The 24,161-nt window shown below is 37.4% G+C and overlaps 1 protein-coding gene across 5 annotated transcripts in view; it reads left to right on the plus strand.

Annotated features, from left to right (window-relative positions):
- LOC131166263 (BEACH domain-containing protein C2) overlaps positions 1 to 24,161 on the plus strand; it is a 116,547-nt gene that overhangs the window by 33,086 nt on the left and 59,300 nt on the right. For 2 of the 5 annotated variants that reach the window (XM_058124641.1, XM_058124642.1), the window contains exons 8-10: positions 12,410 to 12,486; positions 13,400 to 13,481; positions 14,217 to 14,546. In XM_058124641.1, coding sequence (XP_057980624.1) covers positions 12,410 to 12,486; positions 13,400 to 13,481; positions 14,217 to 14,546 — 489 coding nt within the window. The remainder of the gene's footprint in view (positions 1 to 12,409; positions 12,487 to 13,399; positions 13,482 to 14,216; positions 14,547 to 24,161) is intronic. The other 3 variants (XM_058124643.1, XM_058124644.1, XM_058124646.1) reach the window with 2 other exon arrangements.

The raw sequence follows: 24,161 nt of genomic DNA on the forward strand, positions 1-24,161 counted from the left end.
CTTCATGGATCTTTTAGCTAAAATAACCATGACATTTCCCTTTAGAAGAATTGTCCCTTTGGCAAAGTAATGAGAAGCAAGTTCGTGTTGGATGGGAATGGGTGGGGTACTAGTGTTAATTTAAGATGTTCTCTAGGGAGTTTGTGGAAGTCCATTTCTCAAATTTACCCTTCTTTCACCCTTTCACTATACTAAAGGTGGGAAGGGGTTCTCGTGTTCGTTTCTGGAAAGACCCTTGACCATGGTTTTAAATCGCGGTAGTGGGTAGCGTAACGTAACAGTAACGGGTGTAACGGGAAGGGGGAGTAGTGGATGTTACATAACGGGAAGCGGGTGTAACGGCCGTGAATTTTTTTGAAGCGCACACAACCTTGTGCATATTAGCGTACTTGCATGTTTTAAACATTTAGCCCTTCTTAGAAAGAGTTTGTGTTTTTTAGATCCTCTAGTTTGAAAAACTAAATTATTTGGTAAGGGCAACGAGTTTACATTTGTTTTAAACCACCATTGTTAGAAAAATTACTTGTGTGTGTGTATTTATTCTTCTCATTGTTCTTATGTGACAAATTCTTATGTGTGTTTAATTAATTAATAAAAAAAAGTACATTATACACTCCATTAATCTATTAGGCACATAAGACATACGAATAATACAAATATAAAATTGCTAGAAAAGAAAGAAGGTTGAAGTTGAAAAATATAGAACATAAATATCACATTACTAATATTATCAAAGTAAAATATTTTCCTAACAAGTTAGTATTTCCAAATTGTTAATTAATGCATCTATTGTGAGTATTTAAAGAAAAAGTAAATTTTGTATCATTGTCATCCTCATTATAATCTTTTCCCCCTCTTGCAACTAGGTATATTGAGAATGATATATGAAAGAGAGGGAAAAAGTGAGAAGAAAAAGTGAAAAGTAAAATAATTTTTTGGTGTAACAATCCTGTAGCGGCCTTTACGTAACGGTCATGGTCCGTAACGACCACTACGACCTTGATTTTTCTTCCCACCGATTTCGTGGTGTGTAACGGTATTGGTAACCCAAAAAACTGTTATGTAACGGCGTAACAGTCGCCCTTTATTTAAAACCATGCCCTTGACTGGAAGACACATTCTTTCCCACTTTTTCCCCTTTTCTCTTTTGTTTGAGCTCTGAGCAAAATAGAGCCATATCTTTTTTTTTTTGGTTGGGGATCTGAATAGCCCTTTGGTCTTCTAAAATCTCCATTTTATGACCTCTTAATAATATGGAGATGGTGGAGTTGTCTTCTTTGTTTTCTTTATTGAATGGGAGTAACCTTTCTTCAGGGAGGGATGCTTGTTCTTGGTTGTTGGATCGGTTGGGAGTGTATTCTTGCAAATCTTTTTTTTGACTTCTTGATTCGTTCTAATGCTTGTTTTCCATTCTATCATATTATTTGGAAGGCCAAGGCTCCCCCAAGAATTAAGGCTTTCACTTGGTTGGTTGTGCTTAATAAAAAAAAAAAAAAACTAATAATTTGTTGCAAATCAAGAGACCTTTGAAGGCTCTCTCTCCCAATGCATGTATCCTCTGTTACAAGAACTCTGAGATAGCTTCTCATCTTCTTTTGCATTGTAAATTTGATTGGAGGATTTGGAATAAGCTTTTCGGTATTATGGGAGAGAGCTGGGTGCAACCTTCTTTGGTGGAAGACTTGTTGATCTTTTTCAAGTGGTTTGATTCTCCCTTGTGTAAATTCTTTTCCTATTAATGAAAATTTCTTCTATTAAATAATATTGTCACATGCTATTGCGAAATAATGATTAATATTTTTATTTGATTAAAAATATTAATATCTCAATAGAATAATATATTTATAACTTGTTATAGTAATATTATTATACTAAAGTGTTTTTTTAAACCAAACAATTATACTGAGAGAAAGAATTAAAAGTTGTTAGAGAACCAAGAGGCCTCACTGTTAAGATTTGATTAAAATGAATGACCTAACTTGAAGATAGGTCTTCCCCTCTATTTATACAAAATAAATACATTCTAATGACAATAATACCGTTAATAACTCTCACTAATTAACATGCTTACACACTCAAGCTGGAGCATTAATGTCATAAGCTCCTAACTTGTTACAAATGAATTTAACACGAGCACCCCGCAATGCATTGGTAAACAAATCAACAAGCTGCATACTCGATTTCACATAATAGTTATAATGAGCTTCTGCACAAGTTTCTCCCAAACAAAGTGGCAATCAACTTCAATGTGCTTCGTTCGCGCATGAAAGACCGGGTTGGAGGCAATATGAAGAGCAACTTGATTACCACACATCAACTTCATAGGCTGAGAATGTGAAAAAACCAATTCTTTAAACGTGTTCTTCAACTAGACAAGTTCACAGGTCGTGTGAGCTATAGCTCTGTATTTTGATTCAGCACTTGACCTTGCCACCATAGTTTATTTCTTATTTTTCCAAGAAACCAAATAACCACCAACCAAGATACAGTATCCAGTGGTGGATCTCAGATTGGAAGGCGATCTAGCCCAATCTACATCTATATATCCATGTATACAAGTGTGACCCTGATCACGATATAAAATACCTCTCATAGGTGCACCTTTGAGACATCCCAAGATGCGAATTACCACGTCCCAATGACTTGTCCTCGAAGAATCTAGAAGTTGACTAACTTGTTGCAAAAAATATTTTCAAATGAGTAACTGTGAGATAATTCAACTTTCCAACAAGTCTCCGTTATTGTCCAAGATTAGGTAACAAATCACCCATATCCGACGTTAACTTGTTGTTAGGATCCATGGGTGTATCAATTGGTTTAGATCCCAACAAGCCAGTTTCATCCAATAGGTCAAGAACATACTTCCTCTGTGAACACAATAGTTCTGATATGAGATCTAGATAATTCTATACCCATGAAGTATTTCAACGGTCCCAAATCTTTGGTCTGAAACTTAGTGTATAGAAAAAGTTTGAGACTACGAATACCTTTATCTTCATTACCTATAATAACAATATCATCCGTATAAACAACAAGAAGGATCCTACTCGTTGAAGTTTGATGATAAAACATGGAATGATCCACAACACACTAATGAAGACCAAACTCAAGTACTATAGCACTAAAATGACCAAATCATGCTTTGGGAGATTGTTTTAAACCATATAAAGCCTTCTTGAGCTGACACACTAAGCTTGACCCCCTTGGAGCAACAAACCCATGTGGTTGTTCCATATAAACCTCCTCCTCAAGGTCACCATGTAAGAAGGCATTTTTCACATCTGGTTGATGCAAAGGCTAGTGACAAGGAATAGCCAAGGAGATGAACAAATGTACTGATGTAAGTTTGGTGACTGGAGAAAAAGTATCAAAATAATTCAGACCATACACTTGAGTGTATCCCTTAGCAACAAGACGGGCCTTTAGATGAGCCACAAAGCCATCAGGGTTCGCTTTCACAATGTAAATCTAGTGACAACCAACCATAGACTTGTCAAGAGGAAGAGGTACCAAGTCCCAAGTACCATTGTCATGTAAAGCATTCATCTCTTCAGCCATAGTATACCTTCTCCCTCAATGGGCTAAGGCTTTCAAAATAGATTTAAGAAGGGTAGAAGATGATAAAGCAGTGACAAAAAAATAGTAGGAGGGTGATACAGAGTCGTAAGAAACATAGTTGGAAATTGGGTGTTGAGTACATGTGTGTATACCTTTCCGAACAGCAATAGGAGGATCAACATCATGGGAAGTATGATCATCAGATGAGGAAACCAAAGGCGTGTTAGTAGAAGCTAGAGGAGACTCTTTTCTTTGGAGCCGCTGTTGTGAATGCACTTGCAAATTAGGATGATCAAGGCAATGAGAAGGACTCGAACTACATGGAGACTCAGATGGTTGGTTGGGCAACGACATCAATGTAGAATCTGGAAGATTAGGCAAAGGAAGAGACTCATTGAGCTCTGAAGCGCTTAGTGATTGGGTGTAGTAAGGTGTAGGCTCAAAGAAGGTAATATCGGTAGAAACAAAGAAGCTATGCAGCACGGACTATAACAACAATACCCCTTTTGAGTATATGAGCAGCCCAACAAGACCCATTTTATAGCACAAGTGTCCAATTTATCCAACCCAAGAATTAGTTGATAAACAAAGGACACACATCCAAATATATGAGGAGGAAGAGAAAATAAAGGTGAATTAGGAAAGAGAATGGAGTAGGGAATTTTACCACTAAGAATAGAGGATGACATTCTATTGATCAAATAACAAGTAGTAAGTATAACATCACTCCGAAACACTTTAGGTACATGCATTTGATAAAGTAAAGTGCGAGTGATTTCAAGAAGATGTCTATTTTTTTTGCTCTGCAACCCTATTTTGTTGAGGAGTGTGGGCATATGATGATTGATGTGTCAAATATTTTGTGAATGGCCTAATGAATTGGCCTTGAGTTCTGTATATTATATATAGACTTTACAAGAATGCGATACATGGAAAGTAAATAAGGTCTAGCATGATTCTAGGCTTCTAGCCCTGTACAAGTAAACTATAATTTGTCGAGCCCTATACATGTAAACTAAATATGTGCTAAATGTACAAAATAATGAATTGAAATATAAGGAAATAAATGTGGGCTGAAGTAAGGAAAGAAATCTTTTGCTTTGCTGTTTGCTGTTCCGTTGACAGGCCTCCTCAAATTAATGCGGGTTGAACAACAAGCATCAATTTGCTACTTAGGAAGCAATGTCGATGACGAGTGAGAGCCTTGGTGAAGATATCTGCAATTTGTAATTTAGTGGAAATGTGTGGAAGAGTGATAACACGAGCTTCAAATGTTTCACGGATAAATGACAATCGACTTCAATATGCTTCGTGCCCTCATGATATATAGGATTTGCCGTGATCTGGATAGCACTCGTATTATTGGCATGTAGAGGTATAGGATTGGTCCTAGAAAAATCTAGCTCAGCAAGCAAGCCTCGAAGCCAAATAATTTCAGAACAAACAAGAGACATTGCCCGGTATTCAGATTCCGTTGATGACTTAGAAACTTGTCTTGCTTCTTATTTTTTCCAAGAGATCAATGCATCTCCTAAGAACACACACCAACTAGTGATGGAGTGACGTGTATCCACACGACTAGCTTAATCAGCATCGCTATAAGCAGCAACGTGAGTAGAATTGCTTGTAGGGAAGAAGAAACCATGAGCATAAGTGCCCTTAACATAGCGTATGATCCTACAGACAGCAGCCAAATGAAGATGATGAGGAGTCTGAAGAAACTGGCTGATTTGCTGTATAGCAAAAGAAATGTCTGGTCTAGTAATGGTGAGATAGGCAAGACTACTCACCAACTTTCTGTATAAACTGGGATCAACAAGTAACTCACCCTCCTCTTTGCGAAGCTTGACATTGAATTCCATGGGAGTATCAATAGAAGTTCCCTTCTGAAGGCCAGCTGTGGCCACCAAGTCATTAGCATACTTATGTTGATTGAGTGAAATACCTGAGGGACTACGATTCACCTCAAGACCAAGAAAATATGTGAGAGACCCAAGATCTTTCATATGAAAGGACTCTAAGGGATGAGTCTTGAGTTGAGCAAGTAAAGCAGAATCGGAACCAGTAATCACAATATCATCAACATAAACCAAAAACACAACAATACCCATGTTTGATTTCCGAAGAAACAATGAAGTGTCATACTTGCTCTGCTTGAATGAATATTGTAATGAAGTGATGCGGAATTTATCAATTTGAGACCATAAAGAGAACAACGAAGCTTACACGCATGTGAAATTGGAGAAGGAAACAAGCCCGAGGTGGCTTCATATAAATACACTCTTTAAGATCCTCGTGAAGAAAAACATTCTTGACATCCATATGATGTAGTGGCCACTCACTGGAAGCAGCGATAGCCAGAATCGTATGAACATTAGTCATCTTAGTCACAGGAGCAAAAGTCTCTTCATAATTGACACCATATTCCTGATTATTCCCAAGTGCAACAAAGCGAGCTTTGTAACGATCCAAACTTACATGAGATCAGACCTTGATTGAGTAAACCCATTTACAACCTAGGGGAACAATGGTGGGAGGACAAGGCTCAATGTCCTAGGTGTGATTGGCCTCTAGAGTGTCAATTTCTTCTTGCATAGCTTGTCGCCAACAATCATGCTTGGCAACGTGTGAGTAGGAAGTGGGAATATCTAAATTGGACAATGCAGCAGTAAGAGTTGAAACAACATTACCAGAACTTGAAGAGGGAAACCCATATTTGTCCGGGGGTATAGACACTCGAGAAGAGTGACGTACCAAAGGCTTTGGAGGTGCTACAACTGACTGAATCTAGAGCATGGTAGGATCAGATATCAGATGAGCAATCGGAAGAGACTGGGGGTGGGGGCGCCGCGTATACACAATACCTGGTTTAAAGCGAGAACTGACTAGATGAGGATCTGAGAACTACTCCTCAAAGGAGGGGAGAATCACAGTAGGAGGGGAGGGTACAGAAAACACAGGAAAGAAATGTTGATTTTCAAAGAAAATAACATTCCTAGAAATGCGTGTACGATGTAATGTAGGATCATAACAAACAAATCCCTTTTTGACACACATTGTATCCCAAGAATGCACATCAGACAGATTGAGCCAATAATTTATGTCGCTCATGAGGAGGTAAATGAACAAAACATACACAACCAAAGGTACGGAGGTTATTGTAACTAGGTTGCTAATAAACGAAAATAGGGAGACTCCATGAGTAGGACTTGAGAAGGTAAACGATTAATCAAGTATATAGTAGTTTTCAGAGCCTCAACCCAAAACAAGGATGGAACAGAGGATTCCAGCAGGAGAGTACGGACCACATTTAGGAGATGACGATTTTTCCGTTCGGCTACTCCATTCTGTTGGGGAGTAGCAGGACATGAACGTTGATGAATAATGCCTTTAGAAGCCAAAAATGCCTAAAACTCAGTGGACACATATTCACCACTTGAATTTGTGCGCAATGTCTTAATAAAAGCAGAAAATTGATTGTCAACATACGCTAAAAACTTAGTGAAAGTACGAAAAGCCTCAGATTTAGAGCAAATAAAGTAGACCCAAGTAAATTTGCTATGATCATCAATGAAAGTCACATAGTATTTAAATTTTTCATGTGAACTAACCGGGGAAGGTCTCCAAACATCACTATGGATAAGCTCAAAACACTGAGAAGCTCTACTAGCATGCAAAGGGAAGGGAAGAGTTTTGCTTTTACCACATTTGCAAGAGGCACACTCAAGAGATAAAGAAGAACGTTCTTTATTACCAAGTAAACTAGAGTTCAATACATGAGATAAGATCAGAGTGTTGGGATGGCCTAAACGACGATGCCACACCATACTAAGATTTGAAATGTTATTACAGGAAAAAATATTAATAGAAGAAATTGGAGAACATGCTGGAATAGGCAAAAGTAGTGGAAACAAGCGCCCCACTTTAGGCCCCTTTGCTATCGGCTCCCCTGTTACCTGGTCCTGCACAACACAATCATTACTAGAAAAATTAACAACACAGTTGATATCAACTAATTGACCAACATAAATAAGATTTGTGGAAACTTGAGGAGCAAGAAACACATTAGTGAACTTAGAAGAGGCATCTCTGACAGTAGCTATTGGCAAAGAATTGCCATTGGCAGTCTGAATAGCAGATTGATCAGCGTAGGGCCAAACATGACACAAGGTAGTGGGATTATTCGTCATGTGATTAGAGGCACCTGAGTCCACATATCATAGATTAGTAGAATTGTTACCTTGGAGCCCCATTGATGATAATGCCAAAATTAGCATATGTTGCACCATTTCTGGTGTGCAGTAATTCGCTGGAGGAGGTGCAGGAATAGGGAAGTCACTCAAAGAAGAGCCAGGGGCCACAAAAGTCACTGTGGGGGGCACACTAACAAAAGTATGGAATGCCTGGGCCTGACGATTCGGTGGGCATATACGACATTCTTTGATAATGTGACCCTTCTTCTTGCAATAAGAGCAGAATTTCTTGGAACAATTAGTAGCGATATGTCCAAATTCTTTGCAGCAAAAACACTGCAAAGTGCTAGAATGTGTAGGCGGTCCTCATCGTTGAGCAGCTTAAGCCTCAAGGATAGACTCGGAACTACCATGAGATTGTGCCAGAGTAACTTGAGTACTAAGCCGTTGTTATTCATGAAGTAACCAAAACAAACATCCAGAGAAGAAACATGAGAGCGATTTAGCAGAGACGAGTGAAAAGATTCATACATGGGCCGGAGTTTCATAAGAAACTGATTACGACGACTAGTCTCGTGAAGATGTTGAATAATGGGAAGAGAAGCCACAGGAACATCTGTAGTAACCAGATCAAAATATCCATTCCAAAGAGTCTGAAACCCTGAATAATAGTCTTGGATGGAACAATTATCATGTTGAAACATGGCAATTGCATCCACATGGATTGAGCGGTGCAATAAGGTCGCAAGTTGGGAACAATATGTGGCTCAACCGAGCCAAGAAGCCAAGATATAATCCGAGTATCAAGCACAGCCCGTGAAGGACAGGCTGCGGACTCTTTGGATTTATCAGGATTGGGTGCACAATCTGTGCCATCAATATGACCCCTAAGATTTTTTCCCTTAAGGAAAAGTTCAAACTAAAAAGCCCATGTAGAATAATTGTTGCCCGTAAACTTGGCACACACAGGTGCGGAGTCCATGCTGAATAATGGGGAAAATCGAGAAGCCCAAAAAAAACAGACTGTGCCGAAAGAAACAGACCACCAGAAAATCTAGAAGCCCAAAATAAACAACGCAGGTACAAAGAAAAACCAAGAACAACCTCCCTGCACTAAAAAATTAAATCTTGAACCAAAAAACTGCACGAAAAAGTAAATCTTGAAACAAAAAACTGCTGTGCTGAAAAGATAAGTGCCAGAACAGCAACAGAAAGCTGTTGCCTGCTTGCTGAAAGTCACAAACAGCAACAGAAACTGGAGAAATAAGTGGCAAACCAGAAACCTGCTGTGCCTCCTTGCCGAATGTCACAAGCCTGCTTGCCGAGAGTCACAAACAACAACAGAAACTGCAGAAATAAGTGGCAAACCAGAAACCTGCTGTGCCTTATTGCTGAAAGTCACAAACAGCAACAGAAAACTGTTGCCTTCTTGCCGAGGATCCGAAGGACATAAACTGGAGGAATAAATGGCAACCCAGAAACCTGCTGTGCCAACAGCCACGCAGCCACAGAAGTACCGAAAGAACAGAAAAAATCTAGAAGAGAAAACAAAACCACAACAGCCACGAAACCGAGAAGACAAAAAAATCGAAGGGGAAAAAAACCTAGCAGTCAGCTGGCTCTGATACCATGTCAAATATTTTGTGAATGGCCGAATGAATTGGCCTTGAGTTCTGTATATTGTATATTGACTTTACAAGGATGCTATACATCGAAAGTAAATAAGGTCGACCATAATTCTAGCCCTATACAAGTAAACTATAATCTGTCAAGCCCTATACATGTAAACTAAATATATGCTAACTGTACAAAATTATGAATTGAAATATAAGGAAATAAATGTGGGCTGAAGTAAGGAAAAAAATCTTTTGCTTTGGTGTTTGCTGTTCCATTGACATGATGAACAATACCAAACTGAGTCATATAAGTAGTGAATTGTGCACTGAAAGAATCTTTAGCGTTATCACTTCAAAGTATTCGAACTGGAAAACCAAATTGAGTCTTTATTTCAGAAAAAAAGGCACAAAATACATGAAATAACTCAGAATGATCTTTTATTAAATATAGCCAAGTCATTCTCAAATAATTATCCACAAAGGTTACAAAGTACTAGAAACCCAATTTGGACACGACCCTACTAGGACCCTATACATATGAATGAACTAACATAAAAGGGCTTGCAGCTCAATTATTGACCCAAGAAGTGAAAGAAACATGATGGTGCTTTCCCAATTGACAGGACTCACAATCGAGACTAGGCACAAAACTCAAACTAGGAACAAAACATTTTAACTCTTCCAATGAAGGATGATGACGACCTAGGCAACAATGAATTTGGTAAGGTGTGGCAGCAGTAGTGCAGGCGATAGAAGGAGATAGAGCTCAAAGTGATAAGAGTCGACTAGTTTCATGCCCTCCGCCAATCATCTTCCTCGTTTTCAAATCCTGAATAACCATAGAATTAGAGAAGAATGCCACTAGACAATTCATGGATTTAGTAATGTTGCTAATGGACATAAGAATGAAAGAAAATTTGGGAATATATAAAACCAAAGGAAGAGAAATAGAAGAAGTGGGATTTGCAGTCCCAATTCCCTTGATTGCAGTAACGGATCCATTAGCAAGAATAACACAAGGTAAATTTGCAGGATATTGAAGAGCGGAGGAAAAGCTAGGTATACCTGTGATATGATTAGTGGCAGTGGAGTCTATGACCCAAGGACTAGGATGAGGAGTACTAGATGACCGGCATACTTTGTGATTACTTGCTTGGGCAAGCGATGGAATGGGAAGAGAAGCTTGTTGTGATGCTTGATACTGCCGGAACTTGGAATACTCTTCCTCTGACATAGAGACAGTATGTTGCCCCCCACTCGACCCCAAAAGTGAGGAGTCGGTGGTGGCTGCATTGGCTGCCCCCAAAGGTGTGAAGTTAGTGGTGGCTGCATTGGAAACACATGAAGGTCTGCCGTGAAGATCCCAACACTGCTCAATAGTATGATTATTTCGTCCACAATGAGTGACGCGCGAGGAGTACCTCTGCCTCGTTCGTCTCTACCACTATGACTACTTGAAGTACCGCGATAACTTTTGCAGTTGTTTGGTAGAGAACTAGAATCACTTTGTGTAGCAAAAGCTATCTTCTCAGAGCCCAATGCAAGATTTGGAGAATGCGTGCTAAAGGAAGCATGAATGACACGAGAATAAGCATAAGCAAATGATGGTAGCTCAACACTACTTAGTATTTGGGACCGAACTGCCTTAAACTTAGGTCTCAAGCCTGCTAGAACCAGAAGAACTATCATATGCTCCCTCTACTTCGGCATCTTGCGAACGTCGGCAGTTATAGGTTTCACAATGTTAAGATCCTTATGAATGCGCTTCATCTCTCCAAAATAATCTGCAATGCTCCTATCTCCTTGTTTTAATTGAAAGTACTCCTGGGATAGATTATACAAACGTGTAATGTTACTGGAGTATATAAATTTGACATAATCTCAAATCTCCTTGCATGTATCTAGATCCATACACATCCGTGTAATCTGGGGCTCCATTGAATTCCATAAAAGGGAAACAATCAAGGCATCTTCTTGAATCCACACGTATTTTCTTTTCTTATCAGAAAAATCAGATTGGAGCAAGTGGTTAGGTTTCCCAAATCCTGCTAAATAAATCCAAACAACTTTAGACCATTGAACATAGTTCTTTCCATCCAACTTTTGAGTTGTTATTTGCGGCAGCAATGTAGGAAACAAATTTTTGGGATTCATAGATTCCATCCCAACACTCACAAATTAGCAATCACACCAAAACAAGAAGAACAATCAAAACTAATCAGGATGGTCACAAACTATGTGAAGCACCGACACAATGACAGACGAGGTGAACAACTCACTGACGGATATAGTGCTGCCACAGCACTCACGAATCAGCAACCACAGGAATCTCCTTAATTTCAATGTCCATGTCAATTTTCAATTTTGATTTTAATGAATGATGCAAATTAACAATGAAGCATGGGATTGTTTGATGAAACTTTAGAAACTAATAGTTGACATAATGATGCAAGATTTATAACTAAAATATTATTCACAAAATACATCAAGGATAGTTATGTGCTCTAGAATATGCAATAACTGTAATATAATAATCACTATGAAACATATTTAATTAATATGAATGAAATTCATATATCAGTTAAATATTTTTTTATTATACAAATACAGATAATTTAGGCATAATAGTCAAATAAAATATTTTGGCGAATGTCCAAGTTTAATTTTTCATATAACTTCAGAAGTCTGAAAGCTCTTAATATGCTTCTTATAATAATCTTTTGTTTCATTAAAAAGAAAGAAAAATAAGAGAGAGATCAATTTGGGTTCTGAATCTCAAATTTGAATTCTAAAAGAATTTCATTCTATAGTTAAAATTTCACTAAAATTTGAAAAAAAATTTGCTGAAATTTTGAGATCTCAATAAACTTCAGGTGATTTGAAGAAATTTGATTGAAATTTTGTAAAAAGGAAATTTATTGGGGGAGGGGGTGGTGGAAAGCAGAAATTTTGACAATTTCATGGAAATTAAGACAATATTCCTGATCTTCCTGTATCTTCATATTAATTTATAATTTTGATCATCATTTCCTATTTTTGCAGGATATTGAAGCAACAATTCATTGTGCAGAATGGCTTTCTATGGTTGGTGGATCTAGCACCGGAGACCAACGTATTAGGTATTCTGCACTGCCTGCACAAAACTTGCCAGCTCTGGAAAGCTGAAATTAATTTGATCTAGTGATAACATGAAAATGAACATTCCTGGTGAAAAGCTCGAAGGTTAAATCATGCTGTTTTATTAGAATCTGATCCATTTATTGTAACAAATTTAAAAAGAGAAATTCTGTTGATTCACTTAAGTAGAAATATGTAGTTTAGAAAGAGAATGGAGTCAATGAACAATGGACAGTAACAGTATATAAAAATGAATGTGAAAATTATTGGTTGCAGGGAATTCTTATCATTCACAATTTTTTTGTAAATTTGATTCAATATTACAAAAAAATCTTAAATTTTGTTTAAGTATTTCAAAATGCGTCTAGATCAACTAATCAATATCTCATTTGATGTGGAGTTTGTAACATTCATTGCTTGCACCTAGTTTTGACCTTTTATATATGTATATACACACACACACATAGACACACACATACACAGTTTTGACACACACACAAACATGTGACTGGAGGGAATTGGCAAAAATAGGAATTTTATTGTTTTGGACACCAACACATACACGAAAATGGATGAAAATCATAAATCTTACGCTGTCATTTGTTTGGTTGGTTATGTAAAAAATCTTAGCATTTCTCAAACAGTCAAACCCAATGAAAGATGTGTTACTTATCAACCCTTCTTGGGTTCTTTGCCTTATTTGAAACTTCATTTGAAATTTTTGTGCTACTTCAATAGAGAAAATTATTGAGGTATTTTTTGGAAGTCGGTTTTCTCAAAAGATTTCTAAATGAGCTCTTGATGATATTTAAGGAACTTCCTATCTTCAAAAGTTTTTGCTTCAATTACAGTTGGTTTCATACTAGAGATTGATCATTGGTTATTGTATCTAATTAATCATGTTCTTGTTTAAAGACGTGAAAAGTCATTGCCCATATTCAAGAGAAGGCTGTTGGGTGACCTACTGGATTTTGCTGCCAGAGAATTGCAAGTTCAGGTAATTTCTGATAAGTACTGTATCTTGTGCTGGTTAACTTCATTATATCAGAGTGTTTTGACAATTTCTGTGCTTGTTCAATGTTTTAATGCATATAGTTGCTCCCTTTTTAAAAAAAAAATTATTTTTCTTGATTTTATGGAATTTTCTTTGGTACAACTCCATGAATTTGCTTTTTTTTTTTTTTTTTCTGTCAATTACCAACACTTCCTTAAGTTTGGACATTCTTAAATTATTGTTTCACATTATAATGACCTGGAGGTCACGGGTTTGAGGGGTGGAAATAGCCTCTTGTAAAAATGTAAGGTAAGGCTGCGTACTATAGATCCATTGTGGTCCGTCCGCCCCTTCCCCGGACCCTGCATATGTGGGAGCTTTGTGCACCGGGCTGCCCTTTTTTATTTTTTATTATAATCTAAGAATATCCTCCCTAATATTATTTGACCTTTTCCACATAGAGAAAATCTTCATAGTTTTTTGTTTATTCCATTTTCAAATTTTTGTTCTACCTTAAATTTTTTCTGTATCTTAGTCACCTGTTGATGCTACTTCTATGTTCTGATGCGACATTCATTTCTAATTACATCCTTTGAATTATTTCTGCTGATTTATCTAAATATATTCTGCAGCACAGTGATCCTCTGCTAATGATGGAAAACATCTGTTGCTTTTATTGTTTGTAATTGATAGAGGGAAAAACTACAATAATGTCTACATCCAGATTTTCTTTTGCAGCAGACCCAAGTTATTGCTGCAGCTGCTGCTGGTGTTGCGGCTGAGGGTTTGTCACCAAAAGCGGCTAAGGCAGAAGCAGAGAATGCTGCTCAGCTTTCCGTGGCTTTGGTTGAGAATGCAATTGTGATTCTAATGCTTGTTGAGGATCACCTACGTCTGCAAAGTAAATTATGTAGTGCGGTGCGTTTAAAAGATGGTTCCACATCTCCCTATTCTTCTGCTCCTTCCTTGGGAAATCGCTCGAATTCATTGACCACAATAGGAGAATCCTTAGAAGCTTTTGGTGATAACCAATCATCATCTAGTGATGCTGGAGGGCTCTCTCTTGATGTATGTATATCTAAAAGTGAATGGGTGCACATAAGCTTATGCATATGCCAAAAGTTAGCTTTATATATTCTTATAGTTCACATAATCTTTGGTATTTATTGGATTTGTATCTTATCAACTCACTTCTTGTGGATATCTTCTTAAATAATACTGTTTGTTAGGATGCCAACCTTTTTTTGGTGGGTGTAAAGTAGTCACTTTACATTCTTTATAAGCTACTTCATATTCATTTACATAATTTTTAAGAAATGTGAATTTTCTCTGTTAATTTAGGAGGTTTTGGGCATTGCACTTTAAGTCCTTCAAAAGCAGAGAAGCTATAGTCCTAGCTCCAGGTTATGAACAATCATGTGAGTGTGCAATATTTGGCAGCAACTACTTAAAGCATGTATTGATATATGATATTGAGAAAAAAACTACTCTGCTACTACTATTAGGTTTGCTAAACCTAATTTTTTCATCAAAACAAAAACATGGAAGGTAATTATGTGTAAATGTAGTTTTATTTGCCAATAGTTGTGCTCATGTGCATGATGTGTGCTCTACTGTAATATTATGGCTTCCGTTAGCAATAGAGAAGCATCTTGCATCAGGGCTTTCAAACCTGGAAGGAGTTTTTATCCAGTTGGTTGGGTTCGTGCACATGCTGCCCCATGGGTCTTGTCAAGGTCTGTGGCATTTGCTCAAACTCCAAAAATATCAACTGGTATATAGATGATTGTATCTGTTGGTTTTTTCTGATGTCTATTGATGATACAATCATTGAAATATTCTCTTTTGATAGTAAATGGAGATGTAGTAATTAAGAAGTGAGATGACAACCTCAGAAAGGACAGGAAGTCTTCAAAATTTAAAAATAAAAAAGAGAAGAAAATTAAGGAAAAAACTAACAAGAATTAGCCCAAAACCCTCATAGTTCTTGAGCACCTCAAATTTTCTAGTTCTCTCTTGCCTTTCATGTTAGCACAGTATTTTTCTTATTGTAATTGTCACCCCTTTTTTGGAGAATGCTTTATTATTAGACCATATATTTTCCCTGCATATAAATGAGCTTAAGGAGATTCCTGTGGATGTTCTGTAATGCGGGTCCTTTGGTTATCGTCTATTTGTTTCAAACTAGTTTATGAATAGAGACGTTCAAGGTTGGTCACAAAAGAAATCTTGTAGACCAATGCACTATTACAACTTCTCCAACTTATGTCATAATTTGTATCTTGTGATCGTGTGCACGTGTGTGATCTAAAGAATTATAAGTGCATCACGTGTCATTTTTTCCTTTCCATAAATATTGTTTGCACCATCTGTTATAAATGATCTAGGATCACTGTTAACAGATGTTTTTCATTTTGTGTATTTCAATATAATTCACTTTTTGAGATGCTGTGGAAGGTTCATAAAATGTGTTATTGTAGGATGGGAGCAATTCAAAGGGTTATAGTGAAAAAAAATATGTTTTACAAAAATGAAAACATTAAATTATAGCTTATTCTGTTGGATGCAAGAAAAACCATAAAGAATCCTTTTGAGTTGGCACTAATGGCCATGGAAAATAGTTTAAAACAATCAGAATAATATGTGTGGGATATTTCATAGTATGATATGGCTCTCGATCTCATTCTCGTTTCTTTGTTTGCTTTGTTGGGTTTGTTCAAAACTTGTTATGGAGGAGAACCTCCAAAAATTGTTACAGATTGGAAGAAAAACTTTCAATTTGTAAATGGGGAAGGTTGGGGGAGGTGGTTTTGAACATTTGGGGGACAAATCGATAAAGGTCGCTTTATCAATTGCTAGATGAATATGTGAGTTTGTCTTTGGTCAGATCAAGATTGGAGCAGTTTATTTGTTATAGGAAGTTCAGAAGGTTAACTTTCTGGAGTAGTCCATGTTTGAATGGGAAGGGTTTCTATCTCTAACCCTGGAGGTCTGAGGGTTGGCAAAGGTAGATGAAAGTGTTGCTGGCAGTTGTGTGTTTGGAGGAGACGAGCAAGCCACAAGTAAAGGTTGTTGCTCAATTTTGATGGACTCATGATTTCTGGAGCTGACGGAGGTAATCTCTGGTAGTTTAGAGGCAGCGAAAGTTGAGTTGCAATGCAGGAACTGTGTAGGTTTCCAAATGGTGCATGTAGGAGTGGTGGGGGCCGGTGGTTCATGAGGTTACAGATAAGCTAGGGTTTGTGGAAGGGGGTGGTTGTGTGTGCAGCCAAGAGTGGGGAGTGTTGGGCCAGGGATTCTTAATATTACTGTACAATTGGTCCAATTATTGGGAAATAAGCCCCTTGGCTTAGGCATTTCTCTGGGTCAGCCCGTTATCCCTATTAGTCAGGCCCATCATTCCAATTGTGCTCATGAGCTCTTGTTAACGCTCAAGGACATTGATGGTGAAGATTAGAGTCTAGGGGCTTCTAAGGAAGATATGGCACATTTGCAAACAATAGATGGCAACCGATGTGATTATGCTAGATTAAGATTCCTAAAGGAGACCTTTAAAGGCACTCTCTCCTGATGTATGCTCATTATGTTTTTGACAGTTTAGAAACAGCTTTTCATATGTTTTTGCACTTTGACTTTTTTCTGAGAAGATGTTGAATAAGCTTTTTGGTTTATGGCGAGAAAGCTGGGTTTGTCCGGTAAGGTGGAGGATTTGTTGGTAATTTCATTTTCTGGTTTTGGTAAAAGCAAAGATGCAGTTACTTTACAGAGATGTGCAGTTTTTGCAGTGCTACGGGGATTATGGTTGGAATGTAATGTGCGTTTTTTACACGGAGAAAGTTGAATGTCTTTTTTTTTGGGACAAGAACGCTCCTCTGCAGGCACCAGGGAGGTTAGATGCTTCTTCTTTGTAGGTGCCAGGGAGATCTGTTGTGCTCATTGTTGCAGGCTCATGTTGCTGTTCAACAGAATATGGTGCTCCAATATGCAAGTGAAGAGTGCGTACAGATGAGTACATCTCAAGCTCATTCGAATTGACAGCAGAATGTAGTGTACATGAAGCTTATGCAGCACAGGTTTCGAAAAGGATAGGTACATCATGTGTGGTTTCAGGCAAAGCATGCGGGTAGAGGGAAACAGGCGCATCTTCTCTGGTGAGCGATGTTAGTATGAGTAGGCATCGTGAGCTCTTGTCTAGTGGGCTGAGAGCAGGGGGGAAGGAATATTTTGAATGCTGATAGTTTCCAGTGTTTGTATCGAGGATGGACATCAGGGAAAGGATTCAGGGAAGCAGGAAGGGCAGATGGAGGTAAAATTTGTTGCCGATCAGGTTGTAGATTGAGATGATGTCAGTTTTTATACTACTAAGGTGAGGATGGTTGGCTTAATAAAATCTCCAGTTGTGGGTATTGTATGAAAGAAATATACTCATTGCGGGAAGAAGGGCATGGGAAAAAAGGAACTCTTCAATTGAGAGGAAAATCAGTGCAGATGCCAGGGTAAGTTTTTGAAAAGGCACAGTGATGGTAGTTTTCAGATTGAGGAGCTTTTGAATTGTTTAAAGATAGATTCAATAAAGAAGTTTAGTGAGGAGAACCCCATTAAGGAGAAGAAGAAATTGGGTGATGTATCTGATGGTGAGGGTGTGATGGGTAGAGATTTTGACTGTGGTTGATGGTTACTTGTTAATGAGGTTTGTATCAACTTAGATTTGGATTGAATTTTTCTGATTTATTTTGGTGATTTTTCCTATAAATCTCCATCTCCAATGGATGGTTTAGAGGGTGTTTCTAAATCTAAGAATGATGGAATAGGCAATGAAAGATACCAGATTGAGCAGAATGAGGCTGGTATTTTGTACGTACCCTTCCCCCATGTCTGTGTCTCAACATTTGCTGGACAAAATGGTTTTGCTTAACTGAACCGGCTGGTAAGGATGTCTTTTTGGATGGTGCTAATGTAAAGGCAAAGAAGGGACAGCGGGACATAGCTATTTTGCAGTGCTCTGTTAACTATAATGGAAAGGAATTGAGTAGGCATTTTCTTAGGTAGTGTTTGTCCAGCCTCTTTTGGATGGTGAGCAGTACTGCTTGGGTTTATGTTTTATTTCTCTTATTTATCTATTTTTTTAAGGACTTTGTGTCCTCTATTGATTGTATTCCCTTTCTCTCATTATAATTTATGTGTGTGTGTGTTTGTGTTTATTTGAAAAAAAAATGAAATTGAATAGTTCTGGACCATATACATTTTATATCCACCTATATGATAGATGGTTTGTGAAATTGGCTGAAATTGACTATCTGATGCAGGAGAATCAACAAGAAAGGTTCAGAGTTTAGGAAGGGTCATAATGGTTTCTTAAGGCTGAGAAGTAAGTTTAGCCTTAATTGAGAAAAAAGGCTAGTTGACATTGAGAAGCTAGGGCTATATTATTGAAGCAATTGAGGAAATAGTGTTAGAAACTGAATCTGAAGTCAGAAAACAAATTTAAGGAGGATAGATCATAGTAAATCCGCCTAGGATTTGTGACGAATGCACTCACAACAATGATGAAACCCACATGGCCAAGAGAAAGCAGCAGGTGGGAAAATTCTCAATTTATTTATCTCTGTAAAAATAAAAATTTACAAACCTTCATATAAGCTTCATATTTACTAACTCTGCTAGGAATTTTGCTTGGGAAGAAGGAAAGAGGGTGCTCATCTTGCTTGGGAAGAAGGAAAGAAAAGAATATGGTTATTGGTTGACATTAAGAATTTTCTGTCTTTCTCTTCTTTTAATGAGTGGGCTTCTGTAAAAAAGGCTCTATAGGGTTTTTACATTGTAGTCAACAACAAATTTCAACTTGCTTGCGCAAGTATCTTTTCCAAAGTATCCTTCAATGTTCCATAAATTTTTGTGGAGAGATAGCAAAACCTCTCCTCTCCCTATGTTTTCTTAAGTATCTTTTAATGTTCCACAAATTTTTGTGGAGAGATAACTTGTGCAAAACCTCGCCTCTCCCTATGTTTGTCAGTTGTTTCTGTCCTGTCTTTATGGATGCTGTAGGCAATGAAGGAAGGGAACTGCGGAAGTTCAGTTCAAATATTCAAATTAAGATTGGATTGAATGGGAAAAGGTGAGTTTCTATTCATACTTGACCATAACTTGAATTGAAAATGGGCGAGGTTCTCCTCAGTGACTCAAGTGGTTTTTGCAAGGTACATTGTCTGTTTTGGAAGGGTGGGAGAGAAATTTCGAAGCATGCTATTTGGCAGTGTCCCGTATTGGATGACGATTTGATTAACAAATTTGGTGAGGTTTTTGGATAAGGTATGTGCTGGAAAGGTAAGCAATTCTTGGTTCTTGTACCTGGTGGATCTAAGGGGATGCATGGCGAGGTTTTTTATGCTGGAATTCTATGAGTTGGAGAGAGGTTTTCTTCCCAGTGGAGGTGTTGATGTGAGCAGTTTCAGATTAATGATCGATTGTGGAGCCAGATGGTGTTGGGGGAAGGAAATAAGTATGTGGATCGTTGTGCTTGTTGTGGGGGTGTGATGCAGGTCAACCAGCTTGCTCCTGATTCGTTGGGGACCAAATGTGTGGGTACAGAAGCTAAAATGATTGCAACAGAGTCGTATTGGGTTTCAATAGTGGTGGCTAGGATTTCAATTAAGGATGATCACATATGGAATATGGGTGGACTGGGCCGGGACATTTAGCAACTGTTTTGGACTTTGGCCAAATTCTTCGTAGTAATGACCTTCCAAATGGGCCAGGATACTATCTTAAGAAGTCAGGCTCATTGCTTTATTTTGAGTTTCAGGACCAGGTTATGTTTGTCAGGCCCATGATGTTTCTAGATATAATTTAGAGGCCTAAGTGCAAGAAGCGAGGACATCCAGATGGCTGGCATAAAGGCCCTGCAATTTTGACAAAATGACAAACGTGCAAGAGAGACAATGTGGTGAAGAATAGCCGCAGCAGTGCGAGTACCTGGCAGAGAGTGCAGGTGGAGGAGAAGATCCTACAGCTCAGCAAGTAAAAGGAACACTTGCCAAACGTGGATATTTTTCTCCAGCGAGTGACAACATTTTCAGTGGTGATATTTAGTTTTTGCCAATGCATGGGGGGGGGGGGGGGTAGTTTGCATGCCATTGAGAATTCTAGTGGTTTAACAATTGATTTGGACTTGGGTCAAGTTCTTGGTAGTAAAGGCCTTCCAAAGTGGGCCAGGATACTATCTTAAAGTGACCAGGCCAATGGCTCCCATTGAAGATGGATGTTGGGCAAAGGTATGAGAGAAGCAGAGAAGGCTGACAGGCCAATATGGCTGATTATCAGGCTAATACTTGAAAAGTGCAAGGGCTCTAATAATGCAAAGACAGGGTCGGTGAATGAAAATTTTGAAGGAGGCGAAGGAGAAGAAATGGGGAGATGCGTTGGATAATGAAAGTGTGTTGGATATTGATTTTTCTTGTGATGGAGGATTACTTTTAAATGAGGCACATGATAATCAATTTGGATATGAATTGGAGTCTTTTGATTTATTGGGTGATATTTCTGATTGTGTCTTCGTCTCCGATGGATAGTGTAGAGGGTCTATTTTTGAGGATGATGGAGTAGGCAAAGAGAAACAAATGAATGAGCAGCCTGAGTTTGGTATTTTGCTAACCCTGGTTCTTGTGCTGCGTAACCTAATGAGAACAACCTAGAGGCTAAAAAACTGTGAGATAAAATAAGTTTATAATTGTTCAATCCATAAGCAAGGGAAAATCCATTTGGGGTGGTAAATATAAAAGTCAAAGGAAAGAAAGCATGACTTGGCAAATTGGAAGTTCTCTATTAATTATAATAGCTCCCTAGCTGTTTTGGTATGAGTAAACACCTCTGATTATTTGATGTTTCACCCACCTAATTTTTTCCTACTTTCCCTCATGCACAAAAGTCCCATTAAGTGCATTAATTTGTCCTCAGTTTTTGAATCAATAGGGTCTTCTGAAAATGGGATTGGATTCCATTATACAGGAACACCATCTACCATCTATAAAACCCTTAGTGAAAATAAAAGGCCATTAGAGAGGCCATAGGAAGTTGTTCTTTGAGCAGGGAGTAGTTCAGTAAATGTCCATTTATTCAAAATTTAAATTCTGCATGGTTAGCTTTGGAATAGCTGTATTTAGATGTAATTTTTTTACTGTTAAAAATTTATTGATAATTTGAAAATTTTGAAATATATGAAAAATGTTCAGAAATTTGGATTATCATTTTATGGTATATTACATTGTTCTGCCAAGGGTCTGGTTTGGAAGAAGTGGTATAAAAATGATGCTACTCTTCAGCATTTTTCTGTGATGTGTCTGTTGTCTCTTCCTTAAATCTGTTCACTTTTGCGTATTGAGACTTTTGCTCTTTTATTAGGTGGAAGCCTCTATTGATTATGTTGATCAATATGATGTTTATACATATTCAGTTATTCACTGAATATGTTGGTTATTATTATTTCATTCTTTGCATGGAAGAGACTCAAGTTAAATTAACAAACAGCTCATTTTGAAGAATATAGTTTATTTTCTTCTAAACTTTTCTGATTGTTCGTGGTTTGTCTTGGCTGCATAATTCTTTTTTAGTTTTTGTCTTTGTTTAGGATTCCAATTGTGGTTGTGGTAAAATAGAAAAGATATGTGGGATTTTCTTTGATGTCATCCACTAGGGGGTGGAAGGGGTTGGGAAGGGAGGCTATCATTTGGTTTTTGGTGTGATGTTTTTTTTCTAAGGCAGGGAGGGGTATGGATCCTGCTAAGTTGGTTTCTAAAACTCTGATGGGTAATTGGCTACATGGCTTCCCCTGGAACCTAATTCCCTAGAGGATAAGCAATTAAAGTAAGTTTGGGTTGTAGAAGAATGAGTGAGATGCTAATATGGGAATCAGAGCTAATAACGATTGGCCTAGGAGGTTCATTTTGTAAAGTTGGAGGCTCATTTTGTAGGTTCTTCTACTTTGTTTCCTTTTATTGGCTTTATCGGTGGTGATCTGCTACTTTCCCTTGTCTTTATCAACTCTCTGTGGTTCATAATGCTCTTATTTCTTCCTTTATGTTGCTTTAAAGTGATTTTGGTTATTGGGATTTCCATCTTTGCCCAATCCTTAATGATTGGGAGGTGGAGGGGCTCTCATCCTTGTTAATATTGCAGGTGCTCAAACCTTCTAATTGGGGGGATGGTCAGATGTGGTTTTTGGATAGTTTGGGGACCTTTTATCATAAATCTTATTTTGATCATTTGATTTGATCTTTCAGATCTTTTCCTCTTGATCATTGTATTTTGAAAGCAAACGTTCTTTTCAAAGTTTTGGCATTTATATGGTTAGCAGTCCTTTATTAGGTTATGGCAATGGTCTCCTGCAGAGTGGGAGGCCCAGCTTTCTGCGCTTTGATAGTTCTGGATTCATTCCCACCCTTTTTCTATGCATTGTACAGTGTTTCGGGTTTTGTGGATTAGATTAATTGGCTTTTTTGGTGAGAATTTGGTTTATCCAGAATTGATAGGAGGCTTTTTGCTTTCAGAGGCTTTGGTATGAGATTTCTACTCAAATTTCGAAGCTCCAAAAGTACAGAAATTTCGATTTGAAAAAGTAACAGAAATCAGTAGCAAAGCATGAAATTCTTTGTGAAACTTTAAAAATAGTTAAAAAACATAATAATGTAAGTTTTAGGACTAATATAATACAAGTTAAATACATCTATGTTGTGTATGAGGTGGAAAAGTTGTAACATAGGATTTGTATCAAACATATTTGTAAGATAATGTACATTAAACATATTTAGTTTATACAAATGAAATTCATAAATTATTTAAATTTTATTTATTATACAAATAATGATAATTTAGACACGAATGGTTAAATAAATTGTTTTTGTTAGTTTATTTTTTCATATAATTTCAAAAGAACTTGTAATAATCTTTTATTTCGATAAAAATAAATAAAATAAGTTAAGAGAGAAATTTCACTTCACTCCTAAATCTCTCACTTGAATTTCGAGGAAATTTCATTGTATAGTTAATTTCGACATGTTTCGCTAAAATTTCAAATTTCGATAAATTTCGGATGAGTAGTTGAGATTTCGACGGAAATTATGCAAGATGGCAATTGATTACCATTTCAATTTTGAGGGTGACGGAAACCAGAAATTTCGATGGAAATTTCAACAATTTCTTGGAAATTTAAGACCATAGGTATGAGTAATGATGGTGGCACAGTGTGGAAGTGTGATTTTAGGGGGGTTTTAGTTAGAAAGGAATGCGTCTGTTTTTAATGGATGGTTTTTTTGATTTTATTGTTGCTCTGGGATAGAATTCAGTTTTTGGCTTCTGATTGGTTTTTTACTTCTAGGACTTGCTTTTTGTTGATGGGCTCTATTTGATGTGATGTTGTTTGTTGTTGTTTTTTTCCTTTTCTCTGTATTTTGTTTTTTTTTTTTCTCTTTTTATTTTTGTGAAGATATCTTATCCTCCGCTCTGTTCTTTTCTCCCTCAATGAAATTCCTTTTTTAATTTTTAAAAAAGTTATATATGCTAAGAAGATATTCTGTAAGTTCAATGTAGTTGGAATGGCCAGGAAAACAATTTTGGGTGCTGGAAAGTACCAAGAGAAAACATGTTAGTCCAGAGAGGCTCTAAGTGCATACTAGTGTCATCTTCGTTGAC

This window comes from Malania oleifera, chromosome 10, assembly GCF_029873635.1.
Source record: "Malania oleifera isolate guangnan ecotype guangnan chromosome 10, ASM2987363v1, whole genome shotgun sequence".
Taxonomy (NCBI): domain Eukaryota; kingdom Viridiplantae; phylum Streptophyta; class Magnoliopsida; order Santalales; family Ximeniaceae; genus Malania; species Malania oleifera.